The following is a 21,233-nucleotide window of genomic DNA, read 5'->3' as shown; positions in this document are numbered from 1 at the left end:
CGTCGGCTCCCTGTGAGCCGTCCGATACAACTAGTCACCAAAGCAGCCGTGCCCGGTGAGAACCTCCCTCAGACGGAAGGTGAGGAGCTTGCGTTTACGGTGCATCCACCGCGCAAGGACCGGGTGCAAGGCAGCCGTTACGCGTGTGCCATATGGCTGCTCCGCCAGGTCCTCCCACCACCTCCACATTAGCGCTTCTTGCCCCATCCGGTGCACCCGTAGTATCCTGTCCAACGCGGGGTTCTCACCGAGAGCCCTCCTACCCAAGACGTATGATTAGGTCTCGGCAAGGACCTCCGCCACGAGCTCCCACGGGGGATCGCCAGCTAGGCGCCGTATGGTACCCCCGGATCACCCGCACCGCGATTATCCTCTACGCAGATCGCAACGCGGCCTTATTCCTCGCAGTGAGGCGATCCGCTTAAACTGGGGCACCGTACGTCGCCATACTCCAGCAGATTCCGAAATATTGGTGCCTGCAGGCGGCTCTGGGTCCTCCGAGGTTCGGAAGGAGTCTGCCCAGTGCACTCGCCACCTACAGTGTGGGCCGAAGGTCCACTCTCCGTCAAGGATGAGCCCCAGATATTTGATTTGTGGAGTCATCCTGACCCTCCCCTCTCCGATCTGCAGAGTAGCCCCCGGTGGGTCCCTTGCGTCCAGTCCCGCGGAAGAGAAGGGCTTAGGTCTTGTTAATTCTGACAAGAAGCCCCAAACTTTTTATGCGGCTGATCACGAGGTCGAGTCCGACCTAGGCCAGCCGCGCTGCCTTCTTGTAGTCTCGACAATTTAAGTAAGCACATTATATGCAACAAAACTGTCTAATGTTATACATTAAAAAGACTATAAATGAAAAAGTGATTATAATATGGCGTGTTTATGCATCATTAGACTTTTTTAGTTAAATTTCTGTTTTTGAAACCTCGCCTTGGTTTTGACCTTACTAACATTACCCGTTGTTTTGTCTGACGGGAAGCGCATCAAAAGCTTTCAACTCGGATGGCATAAACTCACAAGTTTATAGCTATTGTGTTAAATTCAATTAACTTGATGAATTTATAGCCGGTTCTAACTAAAAACTGGAATTTATAAAGTTTAAATTTAAGTCGTTAGTATTTTTATTTATCTTTTGATTGAAACACATTTTAAAATTTTCATTAATTATTAGTGCGTACCTAATTAAATAAAAATTAAACTAGTCTGTTATTCAAAATAAAACTTAATTTTTACCATTACTTTAACTTGCTAATTCTGGTGGCTATATGGGTTACTTTTGTTTTCTCGCGGATAGTCCCGTTGCTAATCCTATCTTTGAGAGAACCAGAAACATAGCCCGTTTTATTCCACGTTGAGCGCCTTTAAACTTCCACGTCTCGGCTTCTTACGCTCCTACGTATGTTAACACAGGTATTGCGGAATCTTCGAAGTGAAGATTTGACGAAACCTGCCAAACGCCGCCCAGCCCAATCGGATTCTCCCATCGAACTCTTTCTCGAAGTTGTTGTGGCCTAGTTGGATGGTATAGCTTAGATAAATATAATCCTGAACAACTTCTAGAAGGATACCATCGACCGATACCGGTCTCGATATGACTGTGTACGCTAAGAATATTTATATATTTTATTATTATCTAAAGGTAATAAGAACCTCTACCTATTACCGAACATCATTAACAGTTAATAAAAAAAGGAAACTAGATAAAGTAAGACGAACATTCAGCACTACATTGATAAAAAGCATGACTTTCATTTTACTCGGTCGGCTAAAACATTGAAATCATTGTAACGCCGCACGTGAGGTGTCGCGTCGCAATGCAGTAGTACAAAACTACGAACAACGAGTACTATCAATCGATGTTCGCTAAGCATTTTAAGATTAACTTTTTTAATCTACATCTAAACTGCTATCTTTTATTATTTTAAAAATACTATTTTTGATAAAAACCATTTTTATTTATTTATTTATTTAAATTCTTAATTGTACAATAAATACACTAATACAAGTGTGTACAAAAGGCGGGCTTAACCCTAATGTATTTTCTACCAGCCAACCTTGGTATGTGCAAGAAAGTATAGTGTGTAGGTATACAATAAAGAAAAATAAAACAAATAATATAATATTGTTTGTTATTCCGTACTAAATGTTATTCATTGTAGCTGATTATTTCCAAGTTCAATTATCAGAAAACATTCCTATAGTGCGAAGCTAGTCGAAGCTTCGTTAGTGAATTTTAAACTATTGTGTTCAAGAAAAAACAATAATTTAGAAGAAACAACTGACAGCTAACAATATTGAATACTAATATAATAATAGTTTAGAGCTTAAACCTTAGGCGGTTTATGTAACTATATAAAATAAATTCTAAACAAATTAGTAGTTAATCGAGTCTAACTCAAATTACACCGGATTTTTTCTACCCGGATAACCGGGCTCATGATTGGATATACCTACGTGATATTTTTTAAGCATTTAAGGTGGCCAACAAGTGTACCTACAGGCCGCCTAGTGGTATGTGGCTACCGTAGCCTATAAACGCTTCTAATACTAGGAGCATCGCAAGTGTGTTGCCGGCTCTACTATCTCTATCAACACAGCGCGTCCCCGGAAGCTCTAGCTATGTTATTCAACACTGGAACACAATACAATAGAAAGTAGTATAATTTGTTACTTTTTGTAATCTTTTGTAAAGTTGAAGCTCTTCCCCAGTGGCGTGGAGCTGGTCCTCCAGAATTTGCGTAAGATTTACTCTTGCTTTCTACCTCGCTTTTTAATTTACCACATCTCAAATTACACGAATAAAAAACATACCAATTAGTAAAACGTAAAATGAATGTAACTGATAGATAAGAATAGAAAATAAGAATAAATACATATTTATATGTTTTACTATTTTATAAAAAGACACAAAAAGAAGGACAAAGAAGTTTCTATTATATCTGTTGTATGAAAAAGTATAAAATGAGAACAATAAGGTTTAGACATAGACTGACAATTTCAATCAAAGGTCGCTTACGCACAGTTTTAAGACAGTAATACTTCTTTGTAAACATTTATAAATAAAATTATAATCTCACATGTAAAAAGAAAAATTAGCTATAAAACAATATATATTATTATATACGTGACGTCGAATATAGGATGACGAGTTTATGTTTTATTTAATGGTAAGTTAATGATACATACTTTTAATTGATGCTATTATATTACTAATGCGAATAATATTTTGCACAATAGAAGCTTAGATTAATAACACACCACATATTTTTTACTTATAAAACAAGATATCATGATACAAAAAAAAAAAAAAAATTGCCGTACTTAGGTGAACGGCAGTAAACTTCAGTAACTGCCTTTGACCAAAATTAAAAAGTTGACACCAATACATATATTTTATGATTACAATTAAAAAATATATCAATATTTATATCGTCATGGTATATATATGTTATTTATCAAAAATAGTTATTTTTCAGCCATGAAATATTTAATATTCACTACATCTCCCAAGCACACAAAAAGCATAAAAAACAAATCAATTTATCAAAGTAAAAAATCAGTAAATTTTTAAACTAGACTGCTATTCTCTGTGTGGTTCAAGTAATGCCTTTATACCTTTTATTATTATCTATTCAAAGTAAAAGACTGATTACAACGGAGAATTTAAAATATTGAACAATTATTTAAAAGTAAAAGTTATGAAAAAAGGTATTTCTGATCCATTCCCTTGTGATAAAAAAATGGGATAAGTAGAGAGATGAAGAATGAAAAATTGAAAAGCATCATTTTGTTCTCTTATAGCTAAAAAACGACAGGATTTTTTGGCAAAACTTATCCAAAAAATAGTAATACAGCAGAATAGGTATGTGAATATTATTTATAGTTATTTTTCCTTACCAAGGTTGTTTTTTTTTTAATTTATTAGTGCAGAATTGCGCTGTATACTCTGCAAGGTATATTAAAACTGAATTTTATATAACCTATAATAATATAATGTAACTAACTAAAAGGTTTGTTTGGTCGATCGCGCTAATATATAAAATAGGCTTTTAACAGACAACCCTATGTTTTCATATTCGCAATGAAACAGCGCTCATTTTGATGTAAGATTTATTTATTAAACACGTGGGTGAAAGTAACTAGAACAATATATATTATTACACCGGCTTATACCTGCTACCCATTAGTTATACCAGGAAAATAATAAACAACTCAACGTTTTGTATTTTGTACAGGCTTCATACTGTCGGTAGTATCAAATTTATTCTCTATACTTGTGGGTGCATTTTTAAATAAAAGTATTTCTTTTATATTTTTAAGTTAATATAGTCTAGCCATAATTTTTCAGTCAACCCTTTCGCGATTATATTCCGTATATACTAAAATAAATATAAGATAATTGGTGAAGGTCATCTCTGCTTCGGATCTTCTACTATGTAGACAAACTACCAATTGGAACATTTAATCCGAAAATAAAAGGAAAAATTTAGTACTATTGGTAGCATGACATAGTTATGGGATAATATGATAATTTCTGTATGAACGTAGCAGCAAACAACGAGTTTTTTGTTTATTTATTTATATAGATTCACTTGGGTTAATTATGTTATGCAAATTACATTATCATACTCACTACATGTGAATAAATATATAACGATTCATAAAGGAAATAGGTAATACTTGGTATGTGATGTATTTCCTTTACGAATTAATTATAAATAAGTACTATAGATGTTAATAATATTAAACGATTTCAAACATTCTTCACACTACGATATGGTTTTTGCCTATTATAATATTAAGTATGTGATACAAACATATGTTTTAGACATTCATTTTAGAACAGAAATATATATAAATATATTGAATATACTAGCAATACCCGTGCGAATAATTTGCACAACTATAAAAAAGTTTTTTAAAACTATTCATAAAATATACATTAAATTTATAAAAAAAACATTACATACACTACCATGTATTTGACACCAAACGCATAATTGATTGTCCAAGTCTTTAGTCGAATTGAATTTTTTTTAAAAAGGTTCTTTTCTCTTATTATTTTTTGGTCTTCATCAATTTAAATTTTTAATGATTCTCGATCCTCGACCTCTAGGCGACCACTAGTATAAATAAATACATATATTACCCCCAGACTCAGGGCGCGAAGCCGACCCCAAACCCTGAAGCAGAAAGCAGGGCCACTGCAAACTACACCAACGGTGTCGTCAATGTCTCTGCTAATTTATTTGAATAATTTAACACAAATGACTTTTAAATAAATAAAAACATAAAATAGTTTATTAGACGAATAATTTATTGCGAATATGGAACGCCCATTTGGAACCCATACTACCAAACCCAATAAAATAGATTGGAAAGTATACAAAATAATTTAACACAAATGACTTTTAAATGAATAAAAATATTAAAAAAAAAATTATTCACTACATTAGTAAGGAGTAAGCTAAAATATGTAACGCCCATTTGGAACCCTAACTACCAGACCTATAAAAGCTAGACTCGAAAGTATACAGAGACGACGGCTTACGCAATTTTACTCTATTGGACAGGACAAAAAAGTGCACTATTACTCGCGGCTAAATACGAGTAAGTTTCGGTTAAACTCACTTTCAAACACTTGATATGGTTTCCTTACACAAATTAGTGAATGGAACTGTGGATAGTTCAGAACTCCTGAGCAAAATTTCAATTAACGTATACCTCTCGCATACTACGATATCCCATTTTACTATTTGCTTATAAAATTCAGAGAACAAACCTCGGTTATTATTCCCTCATACCTAGAATGAGTAGGCTCTACAGAGAATTTACAGTCAAAAACGAGTCATTAGACATCTTTGCAGATAACCTAGCTATATTGAAGAACAAACTATTAAACTCATTTCATTCCTCGATTCAAAAGCTATGTAGCAGTAATATTAATTTATAATAGTAATAGTTATTATTTCTTTATTTTTAATGTATGTTTTTGTTTAAATCCTGAATATTCAAAAATTCTTCAATAGGCTGACGACTTTATTATCTAAAGCTCATGCTGTATCTACCTTACTTTATTTAGACGATAATTTAACTTACAGAGCGGATAACACGAGAATGAAACGAAATGAGTCGTCAAGGAGCGTCACAAGGTTCTCTGGGCGCAGGGGCTCACAGCGGCCGGCGCTGACCCTCAGCTTCCGACAGAACTCGCTAACGATCAGCTCTCTCGCCCAGCAGTCTGCTTTCATAGCGGAAAGGGAGTTCAAGGAGCAAGGGTAAGTTAACTTTAAATAAATTAAAATATGTGTTTAAATATTATATTATACATATTTACATTATATAAAGATATAATATTATTACATTTATTTATATAGTTATTGTTGTTGTAATGTTTTTCTTTTTTGTTAAAAGCATTGACTACGAAAACATTGACAACGGAACCTCCGTTGCAATCAATCTATAAAGACGATTCGCACGGGTTTATTTAGTCATATTTTTTAAAATCTACTCAATAGGTTCTACGATGTCCAGCAATAAAATAAAGAGTTTATATATTATAGCGGATAATATATATATCCTCCTATTATTTTTTTCAAGTGGCAAAGGTTTGCAGAAAATATTTTCTTACTTCAATCAAAAAAACTTGGCGTTCATTCAAGTGTTGAGATTAATGTTGTTTGTGACTTCTAACAATAATACAAAGATAATATAAAACGTTCGTCTTCATGCTGTTTTTATGTATCTTCTTTTTAGTTCTCTTTCTCTCGTAGCTTTTTTATCAAAACTTTCTTTATGACTTTCTTATACTCGCTCGAATTTGATAAATTATTGAATTGTTTAACTGACCGGCATTGAACACGATATTGATGATACACGTAATTTTTTAACACACGGATTTTCAAATGACTCTCACACGAGCACCGCTTCCTTTGTGTTACAATAAAATTGTTAAAATATCAAATTATTATTAAACAATTTATGAGAACAACTAAATACGGGTTATTTAATTTAAGATTTTTGAACAACATTCAAGAGAAGTTTTAATTTAACAATATACTTAGTTTGTATAGGTCGTATCTGTCTTGATAGACTTTACAATTTTTACATGATTACACGATTATGGTTATTCGTTTTCATCCATTAAAATATAGTCAGTTAGTTATAACAAAGGTCAAATCATACGGTCAAAGAATTTTATAAAATCGATCCATTAGTTTTTGGACTAACGATCTACGTAACATTGCATGTGTGTAAGCTGGATGAAGAACGCGGAAAAACGGAATGCCTGGCGCGAACTTGGGGAGGCCTATGTCCAGCAGTGGATTGCAATAGGCTGAATTGAGACTGAGTTTTTGAGTTTATTCATTACAAACCTTCAAAATACGGAAAGAAAAATATTTTCGCCATATAGTGTTTCTTTGTATGAACTGCTTAATCCAATCAACTCTAAAACTTAACTATAGGGAGTATTTCTCGTTAAACAACAGTAACTTACAATTAGAACGCGTTTTGTTTTTTTTCAGGCTACATCGCTTATGTTTTTTATCTCTCGCTTTGTAGAAGGAAAACTCTGCGATGTATTGTGACTTGTACCTGTTAAGAGAGTATTTCAAAGTATGGATAGTAAAATAGAATAAGCTTCGTGATTAATAACTGCTTTGAATAAAATTGATTCCAAGCTATCTTATAACTCTGTCATGAAAAATTGTTTGTAAATACGTATTTATTTATTTAAAACAATTCAAAAACTAATTTTAAATAAATAAATAAACGCTTCACACTCAACGACCCCCAGTAGGATTATCTCCTGTGTTGGGGGTCTGGAAACACACACAATACACAAGCACAAACGCCCAGACCATGGCAAACAACTGTATGGCCAATATAAACGTTTGCCATGTGCGAGTATCGAACCCGCAACCGCCAGCGCAACAGCCATAAACCAGCGCTGTGACCGTTGCGCCAACGCGCCTTAATTATACATTGATACGAATGATTATAATACCTACTTCTTTAATTATAAGCAATAAAAAATGTAGATGTATATATTTTTTCATAAACTACGTATGAGTATAAAACCTAGTTGTAGGTATTCTTTTATTATTTGATGTTATTGGAATTATATTTTTTAATATTATGTACCTAATATCAGATTGCGAAAATTAATATACAAAATTAATGATCTGTTTAGCAGCGCAAGGATATTTTATAGCTTAACAGTTGGAAATGGCATCTTCTAAACGGTACGAATCGAAGCCGATCATGTTTGCGCTTTTCATGTAGCTCACAGTCTCACACCCAACATCATATCTCAGTAGACAATCCATCGAGTTTTGCTTATTGTATCATAACGTGTCATTAATTTAATAATTTTATTTCAGTGCGGATCCTAATGCTCAAACTAGCGCAGTCTCTTGGTTTAGTTTAGTAAGTATAGTTTGTATTTATGATTTGTTATATTAGCTAGATTTAGTTGATAGCAAGCGTGTGAGGTGTGTGTGTGTGTGTGTGTGTGTGTGAGTGTGTGTGGGTAAACTTAAAATTAGTTCTCTTTATTTTAAGTAACAAAACGTGGAATTTGCATATCATAACTTATGAGAGCACTTAAAAGAACCAAAACCAAATTTCATTAGGTCAGGCCAATTTTACGAAATTTCTAATAGATAGAAAGTACTTAATAAATACGGCTATAATAATTTCGAAACATTTAGAGTTCTTTGAATTTTCAAAGCCAGCAGTTGGATGGTTATCCCGCCATCGGTCGGCTTTATAAGTTCCAAGGTGGTAATGAAACTGTGTTATCCCTTAGTCGCCACGAGAAGAGAGGGGGTGGCTGTATTCTTGAATGCCGTAGCCACACAGCAACCGACCGATAACGGGATAACCATCCAACTGCTGGCTTTGAAATAGGCTGAAGACGGGCAGCAGCGTCTTCGGTGCGACAACGCCAGCCCTGCGGTCACCAACCCGCCTGCCCAGCGTGGTTATTATGGGCAACACACATGAGTTCACACCATTTTTGGCGCGAACTTGTTACGGCTTATGTCCAGTAAGGAACTGCAATAGGCTGAAATTATGATGATGACGATGATGATGATACATTTTCAAAGTTTGTTGAAATTTTTTAATAGTTTCTGTTAAAGGGAATATCCGAAAACATATCAATTGAAATTCAACCTTTCGAAATGGAATAAACTCAAACGGATTGTCTTAATTTTATTTTACGCAACTCTAATCACTAAATTTATTATGTGTTAATAATAATCACATTTAAATCATTATCTTCAATACAGTACAGATTCGCTAAACCATGGGAGTTCGTATTGCTATTCGCTGGCGTGATATTCGCCTCGCTAAACGGCCTGTTCGTGCCCGTTGGCGTTATTATCTACGGCGAATTCACTTCCCTACTGATAGACCGCACTGTGATGAATGGAACATCGACATCAACGCTTACGATCGCGTGGTTCGGCGGAGGCAGGATTCTGTAAGTTGACTTTCAACTGAGCAACAATGTTTTTGTAGCCCTCGTAGGCTTTTTAGGTATTTTATAGTAGTTTACAACAGTTAGTAATTTCGCGACAGTCGATGTGTTTATACTAACAATATTGATAACAACTAGTATTTGTGCGTTAATTGTATTTGAATATCAATTTTTGTTTTAAATGAACGATTCACACTCAACGGCCAAAACACACACAATACTAAACACAAACGTTCAGACCAAGACATACATCCCGACAAGACATCATGCCCGATACAAATGTTTGAAATACAAAGTACAAGCGTAACAGCCAGTGTTGTGACCGCTGCGCCAACGTTTCATCATTTGGAACCAATAATTACAACAATTCTTGGTATTTTACGGCTTTTCCAGTTACTAAACAGCTAGTTTAGCTGGAAAATTGTTTGATAGAGACTATATAACTATTCAAATAATAAGAACAAAAAAAACAAATAGTAAAAAAGTCAAAAAGGATTTTTTTTTTTTTATCAATTTTGTGTTTCACTTTGAATTTAAAATAATATAATATAAATCACCTAATTTAAAAACACACGCCCAAGTCACACTGTCGAAGGTATAATAATTTTAACATAATTTATTTATATCTCCAACTATGATCAACCCATAACTGGAACAGTACAAACGCAAGTCGAGAAGAGAATCGTCTGGCCCTAATAGAAGATTCTCAAGCATTTGGTATCGGCTGCACCGTGTTCTCCGTGTTACAGTTCCTTGTGGGGGCCATCAGCGTAGACCTGTTTAATTACACTGCACTCAAACAGGTAATTTGAATTATTTTATGATAACCAATAATTGGTTACACATAGAATTAAACTGAGAATACTGACACACATTATTACTGACTATCTCTAACTGCTATTGAAATAAATTTAATAACTAGTCTAAAAAGCAGCCAAATGTAGTAATGGATGAACTAGCTACTGTCACAAAGCGGATTGAGTACAGTACACACTGTATGAAATTAATAATGTGATTTTGTGCCGCGCGAAGAGTCATATCTAAAACATTATATTAGCTGGAACCAAAATTCCACTAGTAGTAGCTTATTTTATGAATTTGAAAACTTGAAAATGAGAATTTTATATAGACAAAAAAACAGGCATTAGAATAAAAAATAAACGATTTAATAAGCAATCAACTATAATTTAGTAGGTTTTGCTTTTTTTTCATTACCTAATTATGTTTCAGATCGAAAGAGTAAAAGAAAAGTTTTTAAAAGCCGTCCTACGTCAAGATATCACGTGGTACGACCTCAATACTTCGATGAATTTCGCCACTAAAGTTTCAGAGTAAGCTCCCAGTTTGAATCTTTAACTTTTATATATACATAATTATATACTTTGATAATTTTCGTTTACATTATGTAATTGAAAAATCTTATTTTGTAAAGAGGAAGTGTAGTAATTAGTAGTATAATAATATTTCACTTTTTATTTTTTACGTTTTAGAGAAGCGAAGGACAGTGCTTAACACTAAGTTCATATTTTATTTTATGCATTTGAAATTTTAATGACTATAACTGAAATTGTATATCTGGAAGAAATGGCTAAATAGTCGTATGTCCACACCTTGTACTACACAATCTGTAACAATCTTAAAATATGTTTAATGTATAACACGTAGTTAGGGTGTACTATAAAGTATAAATAAATGATAATAAAAACATACGTTTCATCTTTAAGTGACGTAGAAAAGTACCGTGAAGGAATCGGTGAAAAGGTTCCTATGCTGATCTACCTCGTGATGTCATTCGTGACCGCTGTCATAATATCTTGTGTCTACGGATGGGAACTAACGCTCGTCATACTCTCCTGCGCCCCTATCATCATCGCTACTACTGCAATTGTGGCTAAGGTGAGACAGTTTGTTTTTGCTACTATTAACCCTATACACATGATCACTTATTGACTAGCCCGTTGGCACAGTTTGCAGTGGCCTTTGGAACTTTCTGCTCCGGAGGTTGTGGATTCGATTCCCAATTCCCAACCTGAATCTAAGTCCTGCATGCATATTTGTATAGGTATATAAAGATGTGTATTGTACTAAACTTGTCGATGTAAATTAAAATCTTTTTCTTTTTTTTTTTTTTTGAGAAATATCGCAATTATTTTCCTAAAGGTTGCACGGCTAATTAACATTTTATGACTTTTATTGTTATAAAACTATTAGTATACAGGTCAATTAGTCTATAGAATATCGAAATTCACGGGTAAAAATTGCGTGAGATAATATTATTACTATTCACAAAAAAAGTTATTATAAAGAATAACAATAAATAATTATAATAATAAATAATAACCTCAATAATAAACTTATTAAAGAAACATATTTTTTATGCAAAGCAGCCTTAAGATATTTCTTAAAATAAATATAATTACATTGAATAACATAAAATCTAAATAAATACAAATTTATTGCTTATGTTGTTTAATATTTCTTGGAATGCATTTCCGTATAAGGTTTTTAGTAACAATAAAAAAAATGAAAACACTTATTTTAATATTATTTTACGAATATGTCAATTTATTTCAATTAACAAAATACGACAAATAAAAAAAGTGGACTTAGTTTATAATAATTAGGTACAGAACTTGTAATTTAAAATTACTAACTCACTACGACTAAAAAGAACGCTTACCTACTTATATAAATAAAAATAAATTATACATTTTTAATATAATAATATAATATGGATATATAATAATTTAATATATAATAATTTAATATAATAATATAATATGGAATATGCATGTCAGTGACGCTCACAGGAAGGCACGATTATTCTATCAAAATTGGCTTCTTATGGGTAAGCCAAAGGGGGGATCGGTTTACGAGGAGATGAGGGAAAGCAGACGGGTTTTTAAGTCAAAATTAAAATTGTGTCAGGAAAATGAAAATCAAATAAAGTTAGATATTATAGCGCAACATCACGCAAGTAAAAATTTTAGTAAATTTTGGAAGAAAACAAACAAATTGAATCCTAAGTCAAATAGCCGCCCTGCGAGCGTTGCTGGCTTTCACGAACCCCGTGATATAGCAAACTTTTTTAGACAGCATTTCAAGGTTGATCTATCGAGCAGCTCCGGTACTCGGATGCTCAATACTGTGCAACCGAAGTCAATAAGCGTTAGATTTTCCGCTAACGATGTAAAGAGGGTCGTAAGTCAGATGGTACGAGGTAAGTCACCCGGTCACGATGGGCTCAGTATTGAGCAACTGAAGTATGCAGAGCCTGACTTGTCTAGAGTTCTCGCTATGTTTTTTAACTTGTGTATAAGTCACAGTTATCTGCCGGAGGGTCTTATGTACACCATAGTAGTACCTATATTGAAAAATAAAACAGGGGATGTATCTGATGTGTCCAACTATAGACCAATCTCACTCGCTACGGTCATAGCTAAGGTACTGGACAGTCTGCTTGATAAGCAGTTAGAGGGGCATATTAAGCTTCAAGACTCCCAATTTGGTTTTAGACCGGGTCTTTCTACAGAGAGTGCCATTCTATGCCTCAAGCAGACTGTACAGTACTATACAGCTAGAAAAACTCCAGTATATTCCTGTTTTCTGGATTTATCAAAAGCTTTTGATACAATACGGTATGATGTGCTCTGGACAAAATTAAGGGAGGAGACTGCTGTACCCTGCGAGGTTGCATCTGTGCTAGAATACTGGTACTACAACCAACGGAATGTTGTAAAGTGGGCGGGCACGCACTCAGAAATGTACGGGTTGGAATGTGGGGTTAGACAGGGGGGCTTGACCTCTCCTCGTTTGTTTAACCTTTATATGAACGGGCTGCTTGCCGAACTTAGAAATAGCAACATTGGCTGTCATATCGGGGGCGTCTGCGTAAATAACATCAGTTACGCTGACGATATGGTACTGTTAAGCCCGTCTATAGGTGCACTGCGCAAATTAATGCGGATTTGTGAAAGGTACGCTGAGGCCCAGGGACTCAGATGTAACTCGAAGAAGAGTGAACTCCTAGTGTTTAAGGCCGGCAAGAAAGTCTATGCGAATGTGCCACCTTTATATCTTGGAGGTGTTGCTTTAAATAGAGTAGAACGTTTTAAGTATCTGGGTCACTGGGTTTCGGACAACCTCAGTGATGATGAGGATGTGGAGCGAGAGCGCAGGGCACTGGCCGTGCGCTGCAACATGCTGGCCCGAAGGTTTGCAAGGTGTACTGATAGTGTAAAAGTAACTCTGTTTAAGGCATATTGCCAATCCTTCTACACCTGCAGCCTTTGGGTCAGGTATACGCAGCGTGCGTACAACGCCCTGAGAGTCCAGTACAACAATGCATTCAGAGTGCTGCTCGAGTTGCCGCGTTACTGCAGTGCCTCCGAAATGTTTACTACGAGGCGCGCTTTAAGGCTATTATTCGTAAGAGGTGTGCATCCATGCTCCGGAGGCTACGAACCAGCTCGAACAGCATTCTGAGTGCACTGGCAGACCGCTGGGACTCAGCAATACTGCGCCACTGGATACGGCTACATTCTGACTGACGAGGGTCGTGTCCAGATAGCTATTACTTTTACTTTTACTTTTGCTTGTTATTGATTTGTATTGATTTTATTTGTTGTTTGATATCTTTATTTACTTCTATTCATATTTATATTGATTTACTAACATTAGATATAAGTTGTTTTTGTAATACTAACATTAAGATATGGACTACTTATGTCTGAAACAAAATAAATAAATAAAATCAATAAAATAAAATAATATAATAAAAGGTTCAATCATCGTTAACATCTCAAGAGTTGAAAGCGTACAGCGTGGCCGGTGTCATCGCCGAGGAGGTTTTATCGTCGATTCGAACTGTCGTAGCGTTTGGTGGCGAAGAAAAAGAAATAAACAGGTTTGTCAATTATTGACTTTTCTATATCATTTTGGTCCGCATTTAATTTAACTTGGATCACATGTTGTTTTGATGCTTATCAGCATAAATCAATTATTATGAGTATCGGTATCATGATTGGCATGAAGTATAAAATATGCCTACGTTCTTTGATTTCAAAATAACGGCTTTATATATTAGTCAGTCATATCTCTAATTTATATTATTATTTTTTTCGTTTTATGATAGGTGTGCTGCGCAGATATAATCACACGCACAACTTCTATTTCAAGATTATGAGTTTTAGGGTTATTGCAAAAAAATATATATAATTTTTTTTCCATATATCCATTCATAATAACTTTCGCATTTATAGCTACTTTAAGTTAGATAAATAGATACTTACCCTACTCCTAAACGAAGAAAGTGGGCTATACCCAGCAGTAAGGTGATATAGGTGATTAAATTAAACATCGGTCATGCTATCGTTAAAACTACGTTTATAATATTTAGAAATATGCATACCCTGAACTTGCCACATTTTACAGGTATCAGAAACGTTTGGATCCAGCTAAGAAAACCGGTATTAAAAAGGGTATATATTCGGGTATAGGTAGCGGGTTCATGTGGCTTATCATTTATGCGACATACGCTTTAGCGTTTTGGTATGGAGTTGGGTTAATTTTGGACAGTCGGCATGAAGAAAACCCGGTTTATACACCAGCAGTATTAATGATTGTAAGTATGTTGTCTTTTTAATCGTAAGGTTGCCGGAAAACACAAAAGTACATTGTTATATACCTAATTTTTAAATATAGGAATTTTAAATTGTTTCTTGATTTTACTACGATCCTTGAAAAATTTGGGAACTATTAAAGACACTCGTTGACAAAATCTAACAATACACGCCTTCAAATTCTTTTTATCTCAATAAGCACAGTAAGAATTTTACTTCAGCCATCACTGTAGAGTTTACAGTGGTAGATGAAGTAAAACTTACAGTGTAGACAATGAAATCAAATCCGATACTATTAGTTACCTTTTTGCCGTTGAAACTCCTCATCTATCGTAAATTTTTACTTGCACTCAATTGTCAAGTGATTTTAGGAAGAGCATATTAGCTGTTAGTTCTAATGCGTTGGGCTTTGATAATATCAGCCGTAATATGATCATTCCTATAATCAATTCCGTCGTTTCTGTCATAACCCATATTTTTAACGAATCCTTAAATTTCAATACCTTTTCTACCTGCTGGAAAGATGCTCTAATTATTCCCCTACCTACAAAAACTAATTCTTCTATGTTTTTCGACTTACGCCCAATAACTAATGTCCCTTTTCTGGCCAAAGTTTTAGAGCGTCTTGTCCATCAACAGCTAACTTAATTTTTTTGATCGAATTATTTCCTAAATTCTTATTAGTCCGGTTCCGTAAGGGTTATTACAGCTACGGCCCTTGTGGAAATCACCGATTATATTAAACATGCAATATACTGTCAGAGTCTTACCGTGTTGACCTTTCTGGTCTTTAGAAATTCGTATAATACGATGGATTTTGATATTCTGCTAGCTGTTAATATGTTTATATTGTTAAATAGCTGACAGATATACTGGCTAGTCGATAAATTTCTTCATTTCTTACACCTATCCACCTTTTCTCTCAGATTTTCTTCAGTGTTCTCCAAGGCGCTCAAAATGTTGGCCTTACGGCACCACATCTTGAAGCAATAACGAGCGCCAGAGCCTCCGCTGGAGCAATTTTTGCAGTACTTGATAGAAAACCGACCATAGACAGTCTGTCGCAAGAAGGTAGTAAACCGGTGCTAGAAGGAGATATGGAACTCAAAAACGTGTACTTTAGGTATCCAGCTCGACCTGATGTCCAGGTAAGTTTTCATTAATTCTTTAAATGATATATAATTCTTCAAGATGATATCTTGAAAAATTTCTGTAGGATTTTTTACCAATCTTGTATTTTTGGTCTATAATTATTAGTACTGCGTGTGTTTATAGCAATAGAAATGCGAATATAATACAAAATAAAATAATTCGCAAATTTTTATCACATCTTGAATATTATTTCCTATAAATCCAAACATAAGAATGTTAACTAATCACTTTCATTTATAACAAAAGTAGTATAAAATTAGCCATAAATTAACCTATTTTTACTTTTAAATACTTAGATAAAATAGGTAATAAAACAAAAAACATTTAAACAGGTTCTAAACGGACTAAGTTTGAAGATAAATAATAACGAAACGGTCGCTCTTGTCGGTGCAAGTGGTAGCGGCAAGTCCACTGTACTTCAACTTCTACAAAGGATGTATGATCCTGACTCGGGATCTGTCACAGCATCCGGAAACGATTTAAGAGATATCAATGTAAGGCACTTCAGGAACCATGTCGCTGTTGTTGGACAGGAACCTGTCTTATTCGCTGGTACTATTAAGGAGAACATTCGGTATGTATTATGTATATTATGATACTTTGAGCTAAATGTTCCGTAGCTAGTAGTAATAGTCACTATAATAATAGTAACTGTATATAGTAAAAAGTAGTATATTTTTTTAGTATGAGCAACCCGTCTTGCACAGACGAAGAAATCATTATAGCTTCCAAACAAGCATACTGTCACAGCTTCATCAGGAATTTACCCGACGTAAGTATTCCCTTATTGAAATACAAGTAAAAACTTGCATATTGATGTTAAGTAAAAAAAATTATAATTAGGTACTTATCAAAGTCACTCCCAGTAGTTCATAACTGTCTAGTAACATTTTGAATGAGATGAAGAAGACAACAAGACAAGTGTTCCTATTTACCTACCGATTTTCTTGAAAATAATAAATAAAATTATAATAAACAGGGATACGATACTTTAATCGGAGAACGAGGCGCCCAATTATCTGGCGGACAAAAACAACGTATAGCAATAGCAAGAGCTTTAGTCAGAAAGCCGAAGATTCTTATTCTTGATGAGGCAACATCCGCTCTCGACTCGCAAAGTGAAGCAAAAGTTCAAAGAGCTTTAGATGCGGCTGCGCATGGAAGAACTACAATTATGGTTAGCCACAGGTAGATTAAAATAATATTATTAAAAAAAAAAACTGGAATACTTTTAGGTTCAATTCTATAATATTGTAAATCAAAAGATTTTGATTATTGATTTACTTGACACGATAATCTATGAAGATTTTGGTAAATACATATAAAAATATTTTCCACGTTTTTGGCAGTTTAGGATAAAGATAATATATTATAAAATAACTATGTTGTAAATTGTGGTACTAATTTTTAATTTTATGTGTATCAAAATGAACTTCTAGATATAAATAGTAAGAAGTCCAGTGGTAAAATAAAAGTTTTGAAAATATCACCTTTTAGGTTAGCAACTGTTTTAAATGCCAATCGAATCGTATTTATTGAAAAGGGCGAAGTAGTAGAAGAAGGAACTCACGAAGAACTTTTAAATCTAAGGGGTCATTACTATCAATTGGTATTAGAAAACGAACCAAGCATTGCGCCTAGTGAAAATACAGACAACACAACTAATCGTAAGTATTAAGAGTTAAAATTGTTTTTATGTGAATAAACTGCTGAAATATTTGTAATCTACGGATATTTCAAAATCTACACAGCTACAAACGCACTAACCAAATGCCTGCTTTTAAAGCCACCGTTTGTTACAAGTCACAGGACAAACAAAAGAAATTTAAAAATTTCACAATAAAAAGAACCCAAGTACGCACTTTCATAACCATTAACGTGAAAATGATAGCACTTTTTTTTCAGATAGGTTTTCTACCGTAGAACTAAAACTTTAACCATTAAACATTCACAGCTAACTTTGATCCAAATACAGATGCGAAAATTAGAAGATCGAAATTACAAAAAATGGTTTCCCTCGATTCAATGAAGAGTAGCTCGATCGATGAAGAGGATTCAGGTTCAGAAGATAGTGTTGTAGTTGAAGAAAAGGAAGAAAAAGAATACGAACCTACGACTTGGGAAATTTTGAAACTTTGTGAACCGGAAAAATATTTAATGGCTGTTGGAATTATTGCTGCCATCGCTGTTGGTTCTTCGTTTCCGTGTTTTGCTATACTTTTTGGTGAAACATATGGTGTAAGTAAAAAAACAAATAATATAAAGTAGTTATAATATGGTATTTAATGAAGATAATCTGAATTATATAATCTCAAAAGTAAAAAATGTCATGTTATTCTTATATAAAATAATGAGACACTACCAACAGTAGAACTTGTAAATAAAATTTGTGAGCTTACTTTAAAATTTTACACATTAACGTAGAGAAGGTTTTGTTGGTTTGCAGAAAACTGAATCCTATATATTGACGTATCGATAAAAAATACTTTGATTAAAATAAAGCAACTTGTATTGAAATAAAATTTGCAATCAAATATTATTACCGAAATATGTTTAATATTCATTATGAAATATAAATGTGAATGTTATGAGATGTTTCTTTTTTGGAATTTTAGTACCATAAGTCAAAAGTTTTCTTTTTCCATTTCAGTTGTTAGAAAGTAAGGACGAAGTCTACGTACGTAATGGTACCAATATTATAGCTATACTTTTCTTGCTAGTCGGATTATATACCGGCATAGGAATCTTCTTTCAAATCTTTGTTTTTAACGTCACAGGTGTAAGACTTACGGCTAGACTAAGGTAATTATAATTATTTTTATTATAAGGTTAAATATAAGATATATGAAAAACTATATCCGTAAATTATTTAGCTTAAATGAGTATGGTTCGGGAGCTGGGAAATATATGAATGTATAAATTAATAATCCAATTCAGGGTAGCAGCTTTTAGAGCGATGTTAAAGCAGGAAATAGGCTGGTTCGACGACGCTGTCAACGGCGTCGGAGCTCTGTGTGCTAGACTTGCCTCGGACGCTGCGGCTGTACAGGGCGTATGTATTGTTTTAATATTTACAAGTAAATAATTATTTGCATACATTAACATTCAGTACTTCTCGTATCGCGACACGATGACGATACAAAGAAACCGCACGTCAAATGTAATAATAAATACTCATCAGTGCTAATAACAAATCTTTATTGCGACTGTCATACTACAAAAACATTACGAGAACCCTAAAAACTATATTATTTCCCCACATTATTTTTGGTTAAAATCTCAATGTAAAAATAGCCGCTCTAGACTCTAATTTTTATTTGCACAATTATTTGTTTCTGGACTGGACATTTGTCTTTGAGGTCATCCTAACATTGTTCCTCGGATATTGTTACACAAATTTCGTTTATGTTATAGAAATTATCCATAATCCCACAGCAGAGTATCATAGAGGATTAAGCTTGGACTTTTCTTCGATATAGGAGAAATATATTTTGCTCAGTTGTAAGATATTTACAGATTACTTTAGTAAATTTAAGAGATAATCAAACCTTTTCAGGCAACCGGTACTCGCATCGGTGCACTAATGCAAGCAACGGCCACCATCCTCATCGGTATAATTGTCTCCATGTATTACACTTGGGAAATGACCCTGGTCTCGTTGGTGTCAGTTCCCATGGTCATAGTAGCCGTAGTATTGGAAGGACGAGTTCTGGCTGAAGGGATAGCTACAATACGGGAGGCGTCGAACAAAGCGACTACCATAGCGACTGAAGCTATCACCAATATACGAACTGTTTCCGCGTTCTGTAAGTCTTTTTTTAATTTCTGGTACTAACTGCTCTATCGACGCTTTTACTTCTACGTTAACACGATTTTTAAAACTCCCGATTTAATTCAATGTGATTAAAAATAATAATTGCAGTAAGGGAGCAACCGTTAATTACGTGAGTTGTTTTCCGATTCGTGTAGAAATGAAATGAAATGAAAACATTTATTTCGTCATAAGGTGATATACACACTTAACGAAAGTCAAAATAATGTCAATTACAGAAATAATAATATAAATAAATAAAAAAACTCGACAATAATAAAAGAAAGTTAAGGCAGCAAAAAAAATCAAACAATAAAATAAAAAATTTATATCTTAACATTGGGTACACTATAAACTTAGGTAATATACCCAGTGTTATGTGCAACCTTACATCCCATTTTGTAAATATAACGGATAGCCCTTTTCTGCAGAATAAAAATAAGATTAATATCAGCCGCATTGCCCCACAGCAAAATGCCATAAGACATTATACTATGGAAGTAGCTGAAGTAAACTAATCTAGCTGTATCGACATCTGTTAATAACCTTATTCTTTAACCGCGTACGCTGCAGAACTCAAGTCTATCCGTCAATTGACAGATATGGGGTCCCCACTGCAACTTTGAATCAATGGTGATTCCTAGAAAAACAGTTGAGTTAACTAAGTTCAATTTATCACCATTGAGTTTTGGTTGAATATCAATTTGTTTTACATTTGGAGCAGAAAATTTGATAAAATTAGTTTTTTTACTATTGAGAAGTAAGTTATTCACACTAAACCAGTGGCATTGTTTACATCGTCATAGTTGGTTTCTTGTCTACGTAATTTAAATATTAATGAAATATCATCAGCAAAGAATACAATCTCATGCTTTTTCTCTACTAAATACGGTAGGTCGTTTATGTATATTAAGAATAGGAATGGACCAAGAATTGAGCCTTGTGGGAACCCCATCTGTATATGAGACCCAGACGACTTAGTACCATTCACTTCAACCCTCTGAGCTCTATCTAGTGATAAGATCTCAGAAGTTTTAGTGCGGTATTTTTAATGCCATAGTGACTGTTTCCTGATTAATGTGTTATGATGAACATAGTCAAATGCCTTGGATAAATCACAAAATACACCTAAAGCATCACGCGACTCCTCCCAAGCATTGACTATCGA

General features: G+C 34.1%; 1 protein-coding gene across 1 annotated transcript in view; it reads left to right on the top strand.

The window, feature by feature from the left end:
* Positions 1-21,233, top strand: part of LOC123662969 (multidrug resistance protein homolog 49-like) — a 37,683-nt gene that overhangs the window by 9,076 nt on the left and 7,374 nt on the right. Inside the window, exons 2-18 of the mRNA XM_045597735.1 lie at positions 6,096-6,272; positions 8,379-8,424; positions 9,291-9,484; positions 10,140-10,284; positions 10,712-10,812; positions 11,206-11,377; positions 14,263-14,387; positions 14,915-15,104; positions 16,029-16,250; positions 16,587-16,828; positions 16,939-17,026; positions 17,234-17,442; positions 17,752-17,921; positions 18,230-18,492; positions 18,905-19,056; positions 19,192-19,306; positions 19,811-20,060. Of these exons, the coding sequence (XP_045453691.1) occupies positions 6,112-6,272; positions 8,379-8,424; positions 9,291-9,484; positions 10,140-10,284; positions 10,712-10,812; positions 11,206-11,377; positions 14,263-14,387; positions 14,915-15,104; positions 16,029-16,250; positions 16,587-16,828; positions 16,939-17,026; positions 17,234-17,442; positions 17,752-17,921; positions 18,230-18,492; positions 18,905-19,056; positions 19,192-19,306; positions 19,811-20,060 (2,845 nt within the window). The 5' untranslated portion in view covers positions 6,096-6,111. The remainder of the gene's footprint in view (positions 1-6,095; positions 6,273-8,378; positions 8,425-9,290; positions 9,485-10,139; positions 10,285-10,711; positions 10,813-11,205; positions 11,378-14,262; positions 14,388-14,914; positions 15,105-16,028; positions 16,251-16,586; positions 16,829-16,938; positions 17,027-17,233; positions 17,443-17,751; positions 17,922-18,229; positions 18,493-18,904; positions 19,057-19,191; positions 19,307-19,810; positions 20,061-21,233) is intronic.

Source organism: Melitaea cinxia, chromosome 19, assembly GCF_905220565.1.
Source record: "Melitaea cinxia chromosome 19, ilMelCinx1.1, whole genome shotgun sequence".
NCBI lineage: Eukaryota > Metazoa > Arthropoda > Insecta > Lepidoptera > Nymphalidae > Melitaea > Melitaea cinxia.
This window is presented reverse-complemented; position numbering and strand designations above follow the sequence as displayed.